At 40.2% G+C, this 21,484-nt stretch overlaps 1 protein-coding gene across 1 annotated transcript in view; it reads right to left on the reverse strand.

The window, feature by feature from the left end:
• The window catches only part of pkn1b (protein kinase N1b), a 39,398-nt gene extending 24,732 nt beyond the window's left edge, over positions 1–14,666 (reverse strand). The window contains exons 1-2 of the mRNA XM_074655608.1: positions 14,351–14,666; positions 14,033–14,204 (exon numbers count right to left, since the gene is read on the reverse strand). Coding sequence (XP_074511709.1) covers positions 14,033–14,059 — 27 coding nt within the window. The 5' untranslated portion in view covers positions 14,060–14,204; positions 14,351–14,666. The remainder of the gene's footprint in view (positions 1–14,032; positions 14,205–14,350) is intronic.
• Positions 14,667–21,484: the final 6,818 nt, after the last annotated feature.

Below are 21,484 nucleotides of genomic sequence, written 5' to 3' on the forward strand. Positions count from 1 at the left end.
TTTCCAGGAAGTTATTGGTGATGAAAATATTGTTTATTATTAGGAGGATGTGGATTAAAACAGTTTAACACAAGGTCATGATGAGAGCTTTAGTGTGTGTGGATGTGGGCTTTTTTTTCCCAATGTGTGGCCTTGAAGATGCTGCAAGTGTCAGATGTTGCTGGCAGTTACAGGGACAGAGAAAGGCAGAGGGAAGGAAGACATGACTTGTGTGGTCCAAACTGAATTCTTCTTACTAGGACTGGGATGCGATTTGTTATTGCCGTTTATTGTATTAACTTTTTTAACACTAGACCATGGGAAAAAAGTTGAATCATACACTTCTAGGGTCTTTTTCTTTTGGAAAATATCTAAATTGATACAGTCAAAATGTTTGATTTTCAGCATGTATGTAGTCAGAGATGTCCTGAATTCAAATATATCAGTCACTGTGAGGCATTATTAATCAAATTTGTTTTCCAGCAACCCAAAAATCAAAGAATAAAGACATTTCCCTCACAAAGTAGTGGTATTTTATTTGAATTTATAAGGGACATGTAATGTTTTATACTTCTGGTGAATATAATCCAATCAATATTATTTCTATATATGTATTTTCTAAATACAGTTCCCTTATTAACACCTTATTTTGAAAACCGGAAGTAGTCACATGTGTGTACTTCTGCTAACTTCGCCAAGTCCGTCTAGCTCTCCCGTCAGCTCCGTTCTCTTTATACATCCACGGTCAGCTCCATCTGGGCCGTTTGAATGCATTTAACATAAATGTCAGTATATGGGTGCTCTACAGTTGTAGCGTCCGATACGGAATGGATATGATGTCACGTTACTCTGACTACAACATTAAAAGTGGTAACTTGCTTCTACCTCCGCATAGACTCAAACGAAGAGAGAGAGAGTACAGTTAAGAGGTCAGATTTATCTTAATAGTGCCATTCATCACTTTAATGTTGTGTGTGTGTGTGTGTGTGTGTGTGTGTGTGTGTGTGTGTGTGTGTGCGCCGTAAGCCGTACATTAAAAACACTGCATGTGAAAGAGAGCGTGAGACAGGCAGAATTTGGGAGAAACAACTTTAAATTCTCCTCACATCCTGATGTCTGCACACAGCCTCATTCAGCAGACAGTGGAGGGGATTTGGGTTAAGAGGGGGTGGGGGGTTTGTTTGGAGGCTGAGGTTGAGCGGGGAGGTGTGGTGGGGGTGAACAGTGAATCCCAAATAATCTCCCTAAAGACACACAAAATACAATCACGTCTTCATGCCACTGCACAGCAGATACAATAAAGCGATGGGATACCAAATGACATAAATAATACACTCTGGCAGAGGAAAAGCTTGAGCAGGAAGACACATTAACACTCATACCAACCGTACACAGACACACACACACAGGACTAATGTATTGTAACCGTTTGGTAATGAATAAAACAGCGCAGTAAGGCAATGTCAGCTGGATGTTGAGAGTACTAACAGGAGGAAATGTTGCTCCTCATAATGTCAACACAGCAGATCAGAGGGAAGTGTGCGTACGACAGGCTGCTGTAGAGTTAACTCCAGGACACTGTTACACTCAGTGAGCAGTAGCCAAACTGACTCTAATGTGGGTAAGTGGGCCAATTCGAGTGTAGAACAGCAGAGTTAAGTATGCAACACTCCTCAGCAGCAACAACACTGTGGTGTGTTGTGGGTGGTTTGTATTTTGGGCCGAGCAAGGGGTCGGGATAGTCGACGCCAGGATATCTCGGCCCCTGCTGCATTGACTTTGAATATTCTTAGTTTCATGCAAGTTAACCAACTTTATCGAAGTGAAATACTAAATCTCTGCAAGCACTGGGTTGCACCAGCTATGCCTAAGTTCAAATGTAGCCTAGTTTGAACGTAATTTCTGACTTAAATCAAAGTTTATAAGCTACTAACACTTTAGTGGTTGCACCAGCTGAAATAGTTCCAACGTCGGCAGAAGTTACAACTTAAATCTTACACCTAAGCCCCTAGTAGGTGGAAAGTCCTCCGTAAAATAGCAGTTGGCATGGCGCATTGTTTTGAACGGTGGGATGTATTACCCCTTGGCCATTCATGATGACTTATTTATACATCCCGTTTTCATTTTCCACGAGTGGAAACAGAGGAAAACTTGGTTGGTGATTCAATTCAAGTGCATAAATCTAGTGTGTGTGTGTAAAGCAATAAGATTAGTCGCACTATTGTTATGTCAGTGCTCTGTAAACATGCAATATGAAGTACATACTGTAACGTAACAATACATTTAAAATAATACACATGGTAAGTGGGCAATTACATATAAATATCCCCTGTGCCACATTGACAAGCAAATATATCGGATTTGATAACTTTCTAATTAACAACTACTAATTTATAACAGTTTGCCAGTGTATACTGTCATGACGGGTTTTTAATAACATTACAACTCCATCTGCTCAATAACGTTACTGTTTTATTATATAACCCTATGCTGTAGGTGACGGTTTCACCACTCATTGTCTCTGTTGTTATTTTGCATGTTAGCTGTAGATTAAGGTTGTATAATTATCACCTTGTCATAAGGCTTTGTCCTAGTTTACGTACTTTTTCTGTTGTTGTTTGGTGATAAACGTTAGCTATTTTTAGCCGTTGGCCTCTTTGCTAAACTGCATCAAGAATAATGCTTTTCACTGATTGGCCACAGAATGTGAAAATGTCATTTTCTGCGACAATATTTGGGTTAGTGTGGACTTTACGCCAGAGTAACTAAGAAAAACCTTGTGTGTCTGTGGTGCAATCAAACAGACATAGCTTTAAGATCAAACTAACTAGTTTCAACGTATTGTTTAGTGTGGACTTTACAGAGAACTTAAGAGAGAACTTAAGTACAGCTGGTGCAACAGGCTGCAGGAGAACATAAATTAAGCAAAATTTACAAAATTATGATTTTCCTATTACCTTTCCCCAGCTGATATCTAGTCTTACGATTTAAACTTTGTCCCTCTATGAATGAGTTAACAGCTTACAGAATGTACCTTGGACTGTGTGTATTTCCTGTTAATCCCTAAAATCCCTCATATTCCAGGGGAAATTCTGTTGCCAAATCTCCTTTTGCGGTTTTACAGTGCAACATGGCTGTGTGTATATCTGCTGCACTACCAGAGCTTGATGAAGACATCACGTGCATGAGGGGAGAGAGGATTCTCCCCGTCTGGGTAAACAGGAGAAATACTGTGCAGAAGGTTAGCTGAGGAAGTGTGTCTTCAGACAGTGCACATCTGTCTGTGTGTGTGTGTGTGTGTGTGTGTGTGTTGCAGCAGCGTCCGCTACACAGCTGGGGAGGAGCAGATCGACATGAATGGGATCTTTGTGAAAGGGTCGATCTTCTCAAGAGACTTCGGTAAATGCTTATGTGTTTATTTTCCCGGCTTTGTCCATTGTGAACTCGGCAGCAACAAACAGTCGCTCTGTTCAGGCTCCTGAGGAATAAGGCGGCATAAACCCCCCCATGAGAAAAGCTCTACAGTCCTCATGCTTAATCTGCTTCTGTCATGCATTTAACAGCAGCTTGAGAAAAATGAGACGACAGGTGGAGGACACTGAAAAAATTCAAAAACACAGTTTTTGCAAAAGCAAAACATTTCTGAATAGTTATCTTCTCAAGCAAGCAATGAAGCCGGTGTACTGGATAGAAACAGCAGTTAAGAGCAGGCACGGACCGGCTCAGGGGTAAAAAGGTCATTGAACTTGAATCCAACAGACATAGCCCACTTTTCTCTGAATGCTCCAGTGAGCACCACCTGCATATAAAAAAGGCAGCAAACAAAGTTGTTGACCTACAACAGTCAACCTGGATAAGGGTGCTACTCAGAGGAGAACTAATGAGGCACTTCATGGTTTTACTACTTTAACCACTGTCATGCTCTTTCCGGATTGGGGAAGCTGCAGAGAAAACACGTTTGTGTGAGAGCAGCGACCATACAATGAAGAGGAGAGATACATTTAAAGTGCAAGATAAAAGGTGTAAGGTGAACCCTGAAAATAGGGAAGCTCACAAAGGATAAAAGGAACACGTTATCGTGTAGCCATTTGAGTACTTGTGACTAGAAAGTGAACTAATCAGAATGCAACACGTAGTGGTGTAATGGACTGCTGATCGTTATCGGACGATATTCATTAAAAACATGCAATCGCAAGATCGTCATTGATGCTTTCTAGTCGCCCATCCCTGATAATGCTACATTGTGAACACCAAATCCGTGTTGAAATCGGCAGGAGAGATAGTAACGTTGGCAGCACCAGAGCAAACAGCTGCTAACGGAGGTTCCATTGAGTATTCAGTAAAGAGTAATGAGTAATGAGTATTGGGTGAAGATAAATTATAACGTTATCATGATATGTTCAAGTGTAATCTTGTAAAATGTAGTTTTTGGCAAAAAACTTTAATAAATCCAGTTGATCCAGGAGATGCTTTCACAGCAACATAAAATAGATAATAGAGGAAATTATGCCCTGTTTAACTTCCTAACATTAGCTCTAAGCAGCTTATAATACATCATCAGAACCAATAATGCCAAGATCTTTTTTTTAAATCAATAAAAATACAATATTTTATTTCCTAATCATTTGAATTGTGTGTAAAAATAAGCACTTTAGATAACTATAACAAAGTAAAAGGATAACATTTAAATGAAAAAGCAACATTTAAATTTAAAAACAACGACAAAAACGATCCGTATCGCTCATCGATGATCGACAATCTGTATCTGTGGCAAAAAAAGTGATCGGTGCATCTCTAAAATGTATATTTGATCCTTTTTTTTTTTCTGCTGATCCGATTTGATCCAAACCGATCCGTGACTCAAAAGCGACATACAATCTGAACTCTGAATTTTGTGATCCGTTACACCCTTAGCAACACGTCTTCTGAGTTGCATGAAGACAAAAACCTAAATGGAGAGGACTAATCTGAAAAAGTTGTTAAATGTTTGATGCAGAGTGTTTCCATATTTGGTTGCCACCAGCTTAAGCGTGAGGGTTGCACAGTGCTGTGTGACGAGGCCGAGATGTCTGATGAGTGCTGGATTCAGTCTGTGTTCCAAATATTAAACTACTAATACTAAATTTTCTTTTTACTTTTAGTACGTACTGCAGTGCGTAGTGCACACAACGATGCCCTAAAACAGATTTTCCAGTGTTGGGTTCCCTCATGGATGTTCATAATTCAGCATCTTACAGCCCCCAAATCTGACTGCAATCCAACAGCCCAAAGCATGAATGAGATAAAACCGCCACCGGATTTGATCCGTTAACATATCCCCCACTCCCTGGGATGAATCCAGCCTCAGATGTTGCTTAAATCATGCACGGATGTCCATGGGAGGTTTTAACCGGGAAATCCAACTCGTGTTTAAATCTGCGGTTATTAAGTTTGTCTCCCACTGCGCCTATCTGTCTCTCTTGTATCTGGCGGTTAACAGGTCAACTGACATGCTTTATGGCAGATGCTTTACTCTGCAAGTCACCTACAGCGGTCAGGAGGGGACACCGGGAGCGGAAAGAGCCCCGCTGTGTAATGGAATGGTTGAGCAGGCATGATGGTAATGGACATGGAAAGCAGATTAAAAATGATTATGGCAGAAGGGCTGAGGAGGATAAGAGGTCCATTCTATAATGCAGATGATTATCCCTCTTTACTGATGCTGTTGATTACGATAGCATGGCACTCATAAACACAGGACAAGAAGAGGAGAAACACACAAGCGGCGTAAATGTTTATAGATGTATGTCATTTTAATAAAAGTATGATGGCTAATGAAAACAAGACCGTAGACAGTAGTGGCTCATCTGCATATACCCAGTAGTTTAATTTGTCCAGCTTCTCATTTAGGTATGTGCAGCTATAGTACAGACTTGCGTGCACAGCAGTGTTTGAAAGGATAAGGCTGGAATTATTCTACATTTTTCATATTGTCGACAAATCCAGTAAAAAAGACCAAAATCAACAACGTGTTAGGCCGTCCTAGTATTCAGTCTGAATACTTTGTGACTTTCCTCTGGCTTGCAGCAACACATTGATGTGCTCCTACTGAAGATGGACATATTTAAACAGGTCCCAAATACATAGTTTATGCTAAATGAGATTGGGAGCATTTCTATTGCCTCAGCACGGCTCTCAGCATGGCGACGGCTGAGCCGGGGGCTCTATGTGGAGGTTTATGGAGGTCAGTGGAGGTCTATGGCACAGAGAAAGAAGCTATATCAGGCTTTGGCTACACTCACAATACTTGTTAGAGGATGAATTCACTATTAGTTTTGGTCTTTTCATGGGATTAGTTGTCATTAAGAAAAATATAGATGCCTTTTATCCATTAATAAAAAGAAAGGAGTTGATTAAGAAAGCAACACCGTGCATGACTAATGGCCGCAATGATGACACACTAAGTATCTAAACTGCCAGCCACACATCTCTTCATAACTTTCCCTTTTTTTGTCTCTTCTCTGGACTTCCCTATTCTTTAGAGACTATTTATACTCCTCCAGTTACAACTCTCCTAATCTCCCGCGCATTGTTGACGGCGAACAAAAAAAAGCCAAACTCACAATGGCATCTGCCAGCTGTTTGTGCCCAAGTATCCCACTGTTCCAGCGATCCAGCCTCAGAGACTTTAATAACAACAATGGCTCCAGTTTGGGTTACATTTTGAAGGGTAGGCTTGTCGTTGAGCTACCCTCTGTCTCTAACTCTCAAACAGGTAATAATAGCTGTTTTTCTTCCCTGTCTGTCTCACTTTTAAGGCCTCTGGGCTGACAGAACAGACAGTCCACTGTTGAGGGCGGCATCATGGCCGAGCGCGCCGCTGCACCCATGAAGCCTCGGGTCTGTGCTCCCCTTAAACCCAACACCGCTCCTGCAGCACAACACGCAGGCTATCACATGACCCAAGCACGCTGGCGGGATAACTCGTCTCATACAGTATGAATCAGGTCAGGTTTAAACACAATCAGGTCACACAGTCCAGGTTCCTCTCTTTGTCTCTACTTCAGTTTCTACTCAACCAGCATGTGTCAACCTCATCGTTTTTTAACTTTTATATGTTTTGGTACATCCGATTGAAAAGCTTTGTGTCCTGCTGCCAAGTGCCTCCATCACAGTGTAGCTGCCTTCTTGAGTTAAGGCCTGGTCACATGCACTAAAAAAGCATGTGTGGCCGGCCCGGCGATGTCAACAAAGCAAGGACAAGCTTAGATTACAACACACACAGAGGGACAGTGACTTCATTCTCTGCTCAGGTAGAAATTACTCCTCTATATGTTACATAGCAAATAGTTGTTTGATGCTATATTGATACTTTAAAGTTCCCCTCCAGACTCTTCAAAAGTAAAAAGAAATACTCTGCTATGATTAATATTTTGTTTAACATGCTTTTCCCATATGAAAAGTAAAAAAACAGAGGAGCTAGAAGCTGATCTACTAGATCTAGCCTTTTAGCTAAGTGTACAGACGTCTCCCCCTTTAGCAGAGAAATATGAAAACACCTCTCTAGTGACAAACTTTGCACAGACACAAGTCAGTATAGTTAAGGTCAGGCAATTTATGAGACACCAATTTTTTTTGAAAGGATGGGATCTTTAAGGCACTAAATAAATATATAATGTTTGATTCTGTCAGCATCAGTTCTACTTTTATTCTGTTGTGTTGATTCAATATACCTCTTCTTGTTTGTCCTTTTCACCTCGGAGTGTTCTTTCAGTGACAGACCAAGGCCAAACACCACAAGCTATTTCACAAGCACCGCTGAGCCTCAGTGCCCACTGGCATTACAAAACTGCTTTAGCAGCCAATCAATGCTCGGTTCTCAGGCGAACACATGGCTCCTAAATGGCTCCTTTCCTTTGTGACCTTCCTATTGCCCGAGTCATATGGAGAGAAACACCATTTCTAGATTGAATTTACGATATGTTGCTCCCACAATGTAGCACCAATCCTCCAACTTGTCCTTCTTAGCAACACATTCTTCAATCCTGTAATACCACAATCCCTTAAAGCCCTACAACACTCACACAACCAGTTTAGAACAAGCCAAAATGTAGCAGAACACAAGTAACAAGTATAACTAGAAAAAGACAACATTCCTACTAACCTATTCCACTAATATTCCCGTTCAAACGCAGCCGTGTATACTCCGATTAACGTAACCTCTGGTGGACTTGTTCAACCACATGAAAATAACTTCCCTCTTTCATTCCTTCAACCACCTTCCTGAAAAGGTCGGCGTTGCAATATTTGCGCATATCCAAAAACCTGTTGAAATCAAAATATTTCATAATGTTTAAAAGTAGGTGTGTTTCTCCTTCCGACCGGAAATGTGGGCTTTTCTGTTGGGCATGCATCTCTGCAAACTGTTAGCCAGATGGTTTGTGTACAATGCACAGAGCTGTCTGTAAACAGTCAAGAGGTTGTGTGTTGCAAATAATATCGGCATATCCCACGTTTTAATCGGAAAATGGTCTATTCGGAATAAGGCCTAATTCAGAACATCCACATATGCTGTTTACATGACCCACATGATCAAATTGAGAATATTGTCATATTTGGAATAAAAATGGAATATTACTGTGCATGTAAACGTAGTGACTGATAACTAATCCTCTGACAGCCTGGTGGATGACTGGCATATAGCAACAACAGCTGGTTCAGACTGGTCAGCTGAATTGAAATGGGCTTTGTGAAGGGTCAGTAGGGGCAGCCATTAAACTGGCATGGAAAGACAGGGAGTCGTGGATGCTAGCTTGAAGGGATACTCTGAATGTTTTGGATTTGTTTTCTACGTTGGCATTTTAAAGGTCCCATATTATGCTCATTTTCAGGTTCATACTTATATTTTGTATTTCTACTAGAATATGTTTACATGCTGTAATGTTCAAAAAAACCTTTTTTTCCTCATACTGTCTGCCTGAATATGCCTGTATTTATAATCTGTCTGAAATGCTCCATTTTAGCACATTTTGACGGAATTGCAACAGAATTGCGTTGCTGGGCAACAGCTTGGGTCCATGTGTACTTCCTGTCAGCTGATGTCATTCACATACACTGCAACCAGGAATAAACTGGGACCCATTTAGAATGTTTACGTTTAAATCTGTGTCAAGGGTCTAAATATTGTATATTTGTGACATCACAAATGGGCAGAAATCCTGACAGCTTGTTTCAAATGCAGAGTTTCTGAATACGGGTTGTGTGTATTTCCCTGTGCATTGAGTGTTTCGATACTTTCACAGTATTTATATAGGACTTAAGCCTGCTTTATAATAAAAAAACATGAAAATCTCACTTTTTTATAATATGGGACCTTTAAATCAGCATTCCTCTCTCTCTCTGGCGCTAATTGGGACTGCTTGACTACACCCTAATGAGCGAGCTTCGGGTCAGATGCACCCATCGGGTTTATTGATGGATGCCATTAAGATGTCCCGTCAATGCATCGACACTGGACTGCAGCAGTTATAAGCTCGTCTACTGGTGTGTCTGGGAGAGAGACAGATTTCTGCAGACACAGTGTAATCCTGGATTCAGGCAGGAGGGACTGGATATTGGAGGGGAGGGGGAGGTATATGTGTGTGTGAGTCTGTGTGGGTGACTGGGGGCACTAATGCTACCAGACACACACTGAAGTCCACTCTCCTAATCCTATTATCCATAGCAGTGGCAGCTGGAGACACACACTATGGTGAGTGTGATGCAAGATATCACCGTGTATTATGACACGTGTGAGACCTTCATCAGACCTCGGCCAGTAGTGCTTCCTCACATACTCCGAAGTCTTGAGATGCCATTAAAGAAACGGGCCGAGTTGCCTCCGCTCTCTTGGATGATCAATAAAAAAGTAATTGGGTCGGGAGTTGAAAGAGTTGCCTTCACTCCTCCTCACCGCTGAATGAAGCAGCTGCTCCTCTGACTCTTATAGATAATAACTACAGGAAACCAACAGGAATAAAGAATTCATGAGAGGGCGGCCGCAGAGTATATAGCTACCTCAAAGTGTATGCTATGTTATCAGCTCAGAGCAGAGCTCACATCCTCAGCAGGAGACTTCATTCCTTAAAGCCATCTAAAGGAGAAGGGCCAACATCAACGCAAGAGAGAAAGGGCAGAAAAGCACTAATAGTTAAGCCACACTTTACATTGATGGCCTCCGTCTATACGGATAATGTGTTTTTAACAAAAGGGAGAGAGGAGGGAGGAGGAGAGCGAATGGTCATTTCAGCTGTTTTCCTCTGTGAGCCCAGCAGTCCTGACCTCCAGTAAGATGGGTGTCGGCAACAGTACAGCCTTGATGAGGTATTCAGGAGAAATAAAAGGGAAGAGAGCGATCGAGCGAGCTCAATCACCCCACCGCTGGGCCTCGGTCCACTCTGACAGATTCAGCCCATCATCATTACCAACGTGGCCCCTTGATCTCAATCAGCCGTCGCTCACGGCCTGTCTGCCGGACTGGAGTAATGATGACTGAACCCTCGTCGTCGTCACAGAAGGAGGCTGGATTCATCAGACCGGGCAGAAACTGCTCAGTTGCAGCTCAGGCAATCATCAAGGTGTTCTATATTCAATCATGAGGCCATAAAGATGTTTAGATGTGTCGTCAACACAGCAGGGCAGGAGAAATCTACAGTTAGGCCTAGTCCACACGTATACAGGTATTTTTGTAAAAAAAAATTTTTTAGGGATGCACCGATCCAACTTTTTCAGTCCCGGTACTGATAGCGATAACTGGGCTTTGGGTATCGGCCGATAACAAACACCGATACCAGTGTTTAATTAATAAGCTGTAAGCCTCACTGTGTGGAAGTGACTGGGATCATTCTTTTATATGTAAAGCAACATCAACATCATTGACTTAAACATTGCTTTCCTAACTTTGTAAAACAAACTTTAACAAATAGATACATAGATATACGTTTACTGAACTGTTAGTTGTTATTATTAAAATAACAAACTTGGGACCAGCAACTTGGTGAAAAAAATCGTCAAAATGAACAGGAATTACAATTCAAGTGAAAACCTTTGTAATGCAGCAACAAGTTGGTCAAAACTTAAACAGGAATTGAAATTCCAGTACATAATGTATATAAGATATAATCATAGAAATGAATACATCGGCCCCATTGTCACCGATACCCAATTCAGCTATATGAGTCGTGTCGGGCCAATATCTGATATCAGTATCGGTGCATCCCTAGTGTATCCCTAGTGTAATCCTCCTCAATATATTGGAAGAGTAACTGTACATTTATGTGTAAACATGAACAACATAGAAAAAGCTATGTCTACAGAAATACCCATGTATGTGTGGACACGTCCTCAATAAGTGCTGTACATGACTCATGATCTACTATAGTTCAATGTACTGGTGATGCAAAATAATGGTGAGCTTACAGACATTGGGATATAATCAGGCATTGAAAGGTGCACTCCACCACATGAAGTTTGGTTTACTTATGGTGAGGAGACTTACAGAGTCTGATTCTAGTGGGAACATTTTATAATCTGAGAATATATAACCCTGATGATGCCATCTTGGATTAGGGGTTCGGAGACTACAAATCAATAACCTGCATTACAAACTGGGGCATGTTTTTGAAACACATGAGCATTTACAAGGTAGGAAAAGTCGAACAAAAGCTGCCATTGAGTTGCAACGCTAAATCGCCGGACTACCGCTTTAAATTTGCTGCCCTTATTTACAGGAAGCTTTTCAAGGATCAATCTGCTCTGGAAAAGATGTAAAAGTGGCTATAGTGGTGCACTATGGCCCATATTAGCTGTTATTGATGATCACCGTGCCCACATAGGCAGCGCAGCTTTCCAAGAAACACTGGAGGCACCTGCCCCATTCAGGGAAACTACTAAATGTCAAGACAGAAGCCTGTTTTCACAACAACTGATCCAGCAAAGTGTCGAATAGAGTGTATAAAGAACGGTGGTGAGTAAGCAGATTTCTGAGGAAATGGGAAATACTTGACTGTGCCTCACTTTTGTTCTTAAATCTTCGCACTTGTTGCTCTCGGGCCGACGGAATGACTGAAATCAAACCCACAGAAGCTAATGTGTGATACAGGAGATATGAGTGGGTTGTGGTTGTAATTAATTACATGATGTCACAGATCAATTAAAAATATTTCTTGTAATGCATTGTATTTATTTCAGCTGTGTAAACCACTACCGGTCTCTCTGCAGCAGTTTAACCTTGTGACAGGGGTTACTAACTAAAGAGTGATGTGCTGGCTGCTGGCTTGAGCTGAACCGGCACTCAGCCTTTAATTTTTAACATTTCCCTCCCCTGCGTCCTGAACTAGGCTGACACCGGGGTAACTGTAACCCAACCCCTCTAAATTAGACCTGAGGCTCTGTCACCACAACGCCTTCCATGACTCACCCCGGACTACACCTGAGGGCAACTCTGGGTCACAAACACAGGCGCAGTTTGCGCTGGTTCAGGGGGCTCACTGAACCCCCTAGAAATGCATCTTATATTTTTTATAATAACGCAGAACTAATAATGTATTGTGATGATGAATAATAGACCTTGTTGTGTCTTCTTATTGACAGAATAAGAAACACCACAACAACAACAAGATAAGAACATAGATTTGTGGTCTTTTTATTTACTTATAGCATAATAATATCGGACACTCTGTCCACACACCGTTAAATATGCACTTTCTGTTACGTCATGTACACAAACCACGTCCCTATCAGCTGTGCGGTCAATATCAGACTAGAGATGTAACCACTTAAAAGATGGGTGAGTAGTACTTGCTCTCCTCTGACGTTTGTGTTTTCTAAACATAGATGACAAGTTTTACACTGCGATATTTACTGAAAATGACATACAGTCAAGAGTAGCCTAAGCAAACTTTTAGGTCTCCAGCCAGCTGTCACCTTATTTAGGCGTTTGTAGTGAAATGAGGAGGTATCGTATCAGATAACTCCTCATTTCAACTTCACCAATCAGCCGCTCCTCCAAAAAGCAGTGTCTAGTTGGGGCTCCTTGACATGTGATGTCTATGAAGTTCCGCCAAAGAGAGTTTTTTCCTCTAAACTTCTCGGACTGTTTACTCAAAAGATACCTCTCCAAAATGTCACAAAAAAAATAGTAAAGATTAGAGAAAAGACCACAAATGGGGAGTCTGTTAGGGCTGCAACTCTTAAGTACTGTAAGTGGTAAATGTGAGTATTCTTCCCATATCTGCCTTCAATTAAATTATTACAAGAGTCAGGCTGTCTTGGCCTCTGCAGCTTCAATTTAGACCATTCTTTTTTTAAAGCTGTCTTTGGCAAAATGCCCCAGACCTTATGGAAGTGCAATACTAAATCACAGGAATAGCCTTTTAGAGAACACTATCCCTCATCAGACTATTTCCATCACAGACCTCCTCCCAACACTACAACCATCAACAAGAGAGTCAATTAAAAACATCTCCTCTCCAGATGCTTCACCACATTTTGGACCTTTACACGCACAAGTGTATGCACATTCAGACTCGCAAGCAGTTTCTTTCCCTGGGCAATACAGGACACTGAACAAACAATACATCTGTGCAATATTAATACACTGAATGTGAAATACATTTGTCTGTGCAATATATCCTTGATGCAATATACACCTCAAGTGCAACTACCTTTGTTTACATTTTATTTATTACATCTACCCTACCTATTTTACAAGAGCAATTACCTGTTTACATTACATCTATTTTTATATTTTATACTTTTAGTGCAACACTTCTGTTTATATTTATTTATTGCATCTACTTTACCTGTTTTATTTGCTTCATAACTGTGTGTGTGTTTTACCTGTTATATGTTTTATCTGCCTCGTTTAGTCTTGTCAAGTATTTGTTTTAAAAGCATTGACCAAAAGTGGCAACTGTGAATCTTGCTGTAGTTAATACAATGACAATAAAGCTTTCTATTCTATTATATTATATTAACACAGCAGCGTTAACACGATAAGTAACGGGGGAAAAAAAGCAAAAGTTGTGAAACTCACTTGTAGCTCGTTGTTATTGGCCATCATGTGCAGCTGCAGACAGCCAATTAGATGGCGACGCCAGGTGACTTCTCCTAATGTTTGTCTCACTTTACAGCCGTCAGATCATTGTAGATATCACAGTTGAAACTCCTCCAGGGGATTAAATACAAACAGTCCAGCGTTAGATGTCCTGTGGATTAAAAACAAAACACGCAACAGTCCCCGTGAATGCGCAGTTTGATTGCACAAATGAATCAATTGTTAACATGGTGACGTGTTGGAGGCGCTACAGAGGAGCAGGTGAGCAGAGGAGGAGGAGGAGGAGACCATCATCACCTCCTGGCAGCAGGATGTCAACTCTTGGACTCTGATCTGCATCACGCAGTGCAGTCTGTCCTGTAGTAGTGTGAGAGAGACCGCTGCTGCTGCTGCAGGCTGTCTTCTCATGTCTCAGGGAGGACAACACCGGGAGGAAACCCGAAACCCCGCCAGGATTCACCACCTCTCTCTGCTCTGGTTATCAGAGGAAGCTGAGGCCATCTCCCCCCGCGGCGGTGCACTCCTGCTCGGCTCTGCGGAGAGCTGGAGCCGGTGTGTTTGATGCTGGGAGCCGGTGTGTGTGTGTGTGTGATGCTGGGAGGGGACAGATGTGAAGTCAGTCTAGAAATAAAGAATGCGACTTCCGGTTACAATCTTCAAAATAAAATGTTGCATTGTATGTTTCAATGTACTAATGAATGTTTTACAACTGATACTGGATAGAACATAATAATAATAAAACAAGGTTGCGTTTTTATGATAACTGTGGTGTGAATTAAAAAGAAACTGTGGGTTAGTTAGAAAGCTAACTAATGTTACACCACAGAGAATCCTTATGACTAAACTACCTCACTAACGGAAACTAACTGACATTGGCTAACTAACTGCCATTATCTAACTAACTGACATTAGTTAACTAACTGACATTAGCTAACTAATGTCAGTTGGCTAACTAACTGACATTAGCTAACTAACTGACATTAGCTAACTGACATTAGCTAACTAATGTCAGTTGGCTAACTAACTGACATTAGCTAACTGACATTAGCTAACTAATGTCAGTTGGCTAACTAACTGACATTAGCTAACTAATGTCAGTTGGCTAACTAACTGACATTAGCTAACTAATGTCAGTTGGCTAACTAACTGACATTAGCTAACTAACTGACATTAGCTAACTGACATTAGCTAACTAATGTCAGTTGGCTAACTAACTGACATTAGCTAACTGACATTAGCTAACTAATGTCAGTTGGCTAACTAACTGACATTAGCTAACTAACTGACATTAGCTAACTAACTGACATTGGCTAACTAACTGACATTAGCTAACTAATGTCAGTTGGCTGACTAACTGACATTAGCTAACTAACTGACATTAGCTAACTAATGTCAGTTGGCTAACTAACGGACATTAGCCAGCTAACTGACATTAGATAGCTAACTAATGTTAGCTATCTTGTGCTTAACAAATTAACAACACATTACTCACAGCTAACATTGTCACAGCAGAAGCATTTGTCGTGGTAACGTTACCTGGAAGTCCCCTTTAACGTACAACATACATAAAACACATTTTACCAACAAAAACTAATTATTTCAGTATTTTAAAGGGACTGTTTGTAAGAATAAAAAATGCTTGTTAACAGCGACACCTGTGGCCGTTAAGTCAACGGAAGTCAGCGTCGGGCTTGCTTTAAAAAAACATACCACACCTTGTCTTATGTGGAATGAATGTGATAATTGTTGCACTCATAAACTGCCTGAACTGTTTGCCTCAAGTGTTCATTTCTGTGTGTACTATACAGCCAGCGGTGAACTGGTTTCCTGTTAACAGAGAGATGAACACACTGGCTATAGAGAGATGTATATCGGATAGTCTTTGGGTAATTCACTGAGATGAAATTGCATCTTCATCTCAGTGAATTATTAGACTTTATGTGTCTTAAAAAAAGGCGGTTGTTAACAGGTGGCTAAATGAGACGACTAAATATCATCACACCGACTCGTCCGCCTTCACAGCCTCGTTGTGTATACTCACTCTCATGCCACCATGGTGTAGTTCGTTTATAGCCTAACGTTAGCTTTTTACTTCTGGCGATTGCATTCACACTTCAAAAATCATAAAAGTGGTGTTCATTTGTGGAGATTATCTTGCTGAATAAAATGTGTAAGTATCATAAACATTTGTTTGCCACAGAGCTTATTTTCTGCAATATTCTGAAACCCAATGGAACAAACCCATTGGCTTTTAGTGGAGGGAACCAGGGCGATGCTAACTTCCTGGTTGGACTACAAAAATACGTCATCCTTGCAGCATCCCTGTTAGGGTTAGAGATAAAAGTTGCATTGATATAAAACAGGGGAGGTTCAGGTTTAGGTAGGGGTAAACACATATCAATGGGAAACAACACCTGTTACACATTACACTGTTAAACAAGTAGTTATTAACAATAAGTTACATTTATCACTTGTGTGTGAATAGGTGAATGGGAGTCAAATTGTAAAGCCCTTTGGATAAATGCACTATACAGATGCACTCTCACTATCTTTGTATCTGAAAGTTCAATTAGTCTTTTCCGAATTTCTATGCTACAGACTACTACAGCCCTACACATTTAAACAGCACTAAAAGTCAATATTTTTGTACTTACACATCCTCTCTGGACGTTTTACAGACATTTGATCATCATTTGCACTGAAACAACTGATAAAAAAAACATTCTTTATTTTGAAATCAACATATTTCTTCCTGTGCTGTTATTGTGGCTTTCTGTATCCGGCTTGACGCAGCTGTAAATTAGGTGCAGATGTCTGCAGCAGCAGAGCGCCCTCCTACTTCAACCTGAGACCTGTTGATCACATCTAACATGACACTATACTGGCAGCTAACAAATGTGTTAGCTCCACTGCTACTGAAGTAAGGTCAATCTAAGTATTCCCATCTTCTATAGAGGCATCTGCTGCATTGTACAGTTTATTCATTATGCCTTTGAATCACAGAATGTAAGCTCAAAGTGTATTCTAGGAACAATTTGTTTTTTCTTTCTTTTTTTTTTTTGAGAATATGCAGATACGATAGAGCATGGCCAGATAAACCTGCCTGGGGGACTAAAAATGTGCTAAAATCAGCTGTGGGCCCTTCTTTCATGTGTAAAACTGGAGGAGTGCCCCTTAAAGCTGCAGTGGGTAGAATTGGAGCAAATATGATTAAAAAAAAAAGTTATTTTTATAAAACGGTCACTATATCCTGACAGTAGTACATGAGACAGGTAATCTGAAAAAAATCCTGTGCCTCTGTCTCCTCCGGTGCTCCTAATGGCATCTGTAAGATTTCACAGACCGGAGGAAAACAACCAATCAGAGCCGAGCTGGAGCCTTGCCGTCTCTGAGCAGCTGTCAATCACTCTCGATCAAACGGTCAAACTAGGCAGTGCTGATCAAATATGAATCAATATTCTGTTTTTAAAGCCTGAAAACAGAGCCATGAGGAGGTTCAGAAGTCTAGTTTTCTCTCAGAACAATTGAATTACAACATGCTGAAAGGTTTCATAAGGTGAGGTGTTGCATTCCAAAACACTTCCTCTCTCAGGAGATTGCTATTAAGTAACAATAGCAGAGAAATCATTCTTTTCCCCACACCGCTGTCACAACATTTATATATCAAACTCTCGCGTTTGTTCTCTCTTCCACAGTGTCTGATGGTGCTCATCTGCTGTCAGCAACTCAGCACAGAGAGGAAACCCGACCAGCCTGCGCTGCACATTACTACAGTAGATGGATGAATGAAGGCCTTATGGCCACCAGAGGAATTTGCCATGCATAAGACGGCTGCAGCAACAATATGACCACTGTATCACTGGATTCTCTCACAGACGTACGCCCCGAACCATACGCAGGGAGAACAAATTTACTAACTCACTCACTCATGTATTCATTACACTGTCAACAGTGCTTGAAGTGGAAAAAAATAAGTGCCAGTACTCTTTTTCACATGATGACGTGTGTATCGGCCGCTATCAGCAATCTCCTGCGACTCCTTCCTATTTATTCATTATGTCTTTAAGCAAATTAAACTGCGTCAGTCATAATCAGTGCTTAATCGCGATTAAATATTTTAATCGATTAACAGCCCTAATATTTTCTTAAACTCTTTCTATTTCAGCGTTATCTATTATGAGTTTTACTGGATTATAGATTTTTTGATATCCAAATATTATAAAGTTGGTTTTATTTAAACTTATAGACAATTTGTTCAAATCAAACCATCTACATCATTTTGGACCCATTATTATCACTAGTTAAATTATTATTTTATTATTTACACATATCACAGCCTTCGTATGAACGTTTAATTCTTATGGAAATGTTTGCCCCGAAAATCATTCTAAATCAAAAGAGCAGATTCAGAGAACTTTTAAATAAAGTCAAGTCAGTTTTAGTTATATAGCCCAATATCACAAAATACAATTTACAATCTGTACAACCCGACATCCTCTGTCTTTTATGACCCTCACAGCAGATAAGGAAAAATGTTACCAAAAAAAAACTTGAAACCTCTGATACACAAACCTGTTTTCAATTTTTTTGACTTTTCTCTAATCTTTGCTTTTTTGGTGAACTATTTGTTAACTTAAACAGTTATTTAAAGTGATACTAAGTAACTTTAAAAAAATAAATAAATACATTATTTCTCTAACAAACAAAAACAATGAACTCACGAGCAATAAAACGCACCGTCACTCAACTTCATCCACTAAGGGGTTTTGCAGCTATATGGCCTTATTTGGTCTGGTATGACCACTAGCTTGTTGTTGAGAATGTTTGCAAACTTGACACAGATATTGTTGTTTAACTGACATTACTGAGTTAGTTTGCTGACTTTATGACTCTTCTCTAATTGTGCTACTGTTACACTAAGTTTGAGCATTTACTATCATCCCTTAATTGTCACTTGAGGCCATAGTGGTTGTCATAGGGAATGGGAATGTGACGTCAAAGTCCTCCATTTTTGGAGGATAAAGGGTAAGAGTGCCATCCGCTGGCTGTTTACTGCAAGTGTTAAAAGCTAAGACAAAATGGCTAACGTTATGGGTTTCATTTTGCAAGATACCGGTAGATTAATTACGCAGTATTAGCCAATATTTTCTTAGTATTCAGTTAGCATATAGCTTATAGCTTATCTTTGTCCGGATGTTTGTGTAGTTGGCATTTGGTTTATAGATCTTAATGTCATATACCTACCGTTTGTAAATTGAACATCGGCCTCCACAGATTTACATATTTTGAACTGCTGACAGGTGTTCACTAATGCCAAAACACTTCAGTGTGTATTTTGTTTATGCAACAAAACTGCAACTTCTTTAGGTTTAGACTACAAAACTATGACTTCTTTAGGTTTACGCAACAAAACTACAACTTCTTTAGATTTAGGCAACAAAACTACAACTTCTTTAGGTTTAGGCAACAAAACGGCAGATTCTTTAGGTTTACGCAACACAACTACAACTTCTTTAGGTTTAGGCAACAAAACTACAACTTCTTCAGGTTTAGGCAACAAAATGACAACGTCTTCAGGTTTCTTTTATTCCTTTTTTCGGTGATCAACCATGTGAATTAGTACTTTCCACCACTGAACACTGTTGTCATTATGGAACAGCTAAAGTGCCTGGAAAGACAACTGTAAGTCACCCTTACCTTGCTTTATGTCAGGTCCTGTGAAGAAACACATACATAAACATGCAGTTGCCTCCTGTTATGCCACTAAATTATTCTTAATCTTTTCAATATTATTGTCTGTATACATGGCAATAGTCCTGAGAGCAGAGGAACTACTCTCTTCTTCCTTTAAAGTGTTTTATAAGCACTATACAAATATAATTTACTCACTAATATGTAGACTGAAATCTGTGTCTGGGGCTCTGCCTCTAAGTTCTTCTCTTCCATATAAAGTGAACATTAAAGGACTGACATAAGTACTACAACACAGGCATGGACGACAGATTTCAAATAACTTTATTTCATATTGGGAGCAGTGATCTTTCACATGTCATGCTGAAATTGATTTGGCCACTGGCACAACAACAACACAAAAAATGTCTGCAATACAAAAGAAGACATTCACAAAACATATAATAAACTATTAAAAATGTAAACACTTAAATTGTATTATATGGAACTTAATGGCAAAGAAACACAAAAATATCAATGTAAAGGAATTTGAGGCACTGTAGACTATTATCAAAACAATATAGGTGCACATATAGGTTGAATCTTATAAATGCATGCACTGTTATTGTTAGTTATGTCTGCTCATATATATATAATATATTTATAATGTTATAAGTTGTGATAAACTAGTAGAAACTCTTGGATATGATAATATATAAAGCAGCATTCAGCAGCAGTGGCTAATTTGACAAAACGTGCATAGTGTGACTGCAGTATAAATTGTTATATAATTTAGAAAACTATATTCTGTACATGCTGCTTTCAAATGTCATAAATATTAATTTGGGATCCATATAACTCCTCAGCTTCATATAAAATTGTGCATTTTACTTATAGTACTTATAGTAGCAGTGCATAACAGTGAAGGGTTATTAAGGTAATAGATCTGAATAGAAAACACAGATTTACTGTAAATCACTGAACATTGAGTGTCTCACTCGTGCAGCCAACAGGTGGCGGTGTTGTTTTTCATTTCTGTGGTCTCCGACTGGCCTCACCTACCTTGTTCAGACACAAAGAGACAGACACAGGTGCTTTTTCTCTGCACGCCAGACATTTAAAAACACAGTTATTGATACAACATATCCTGATAGACCTGATATTTCCTGTCATAAGTACCAAGCATGTTTCTGATATATTGCACAAATCACAAAACAGAGCAAAAATATACAGAGAATGTGTAGAAAAAAAACAGACTTATGATATAGTGAACACAAATAATGAGTACAGAGCACGGGCTGTTTGTACTCGACTACCCCCCCCATCATCCTCCCCACTGGTTGCCTTGCCAGAGTGGTGCATTGTCTCATCCCAGACATCCTCCTTTCTCTCCCACCATGACATCATCGGTAACCTCGGAGACTCCCTGAATACTGGTGGACCCAGGAAATGAGGTTACAACTTCGGAATGTGAGAGCGAAGACAACAACCATACCCTCATCCCTCCCTCCCACCATCACCAGCACCCTCACTCCCCCCCCCCACCCCGAGTGCAGCACCCTCCTAACCTTCCCTCTCTCACCCACGCAGCACAACAAGGAGGGCCTTCTTCTCTCTCACGCCCCCTCTTCCTCCATGACTGATGACTCTATTAAGTCCATGGTTGTCCAGTGACGTCACGGTAACATTTACTGACCAGAGAGACTGTTGGTTATATCACAGCAATCGCTCCTATTTGACGCACACAACAGGTCGTTTCAC

Source organism: Sebastes fasciatus, chromosome 13 (genome assembly GCF_043250625.1).
Source record: "Sebastes fasciatus isolate fSebFas1 chromosome 13, fSebFas1.pri, whole genome shotgun sequence".
In the NCBI taxonomy this organism is placed as follows: domain Eukaryota; kingdom Metazoa; phylum Chordata; class Actinopteri; order Perciformes; family Sebastidae; genus Sebastes; species Sebastes fasciatus.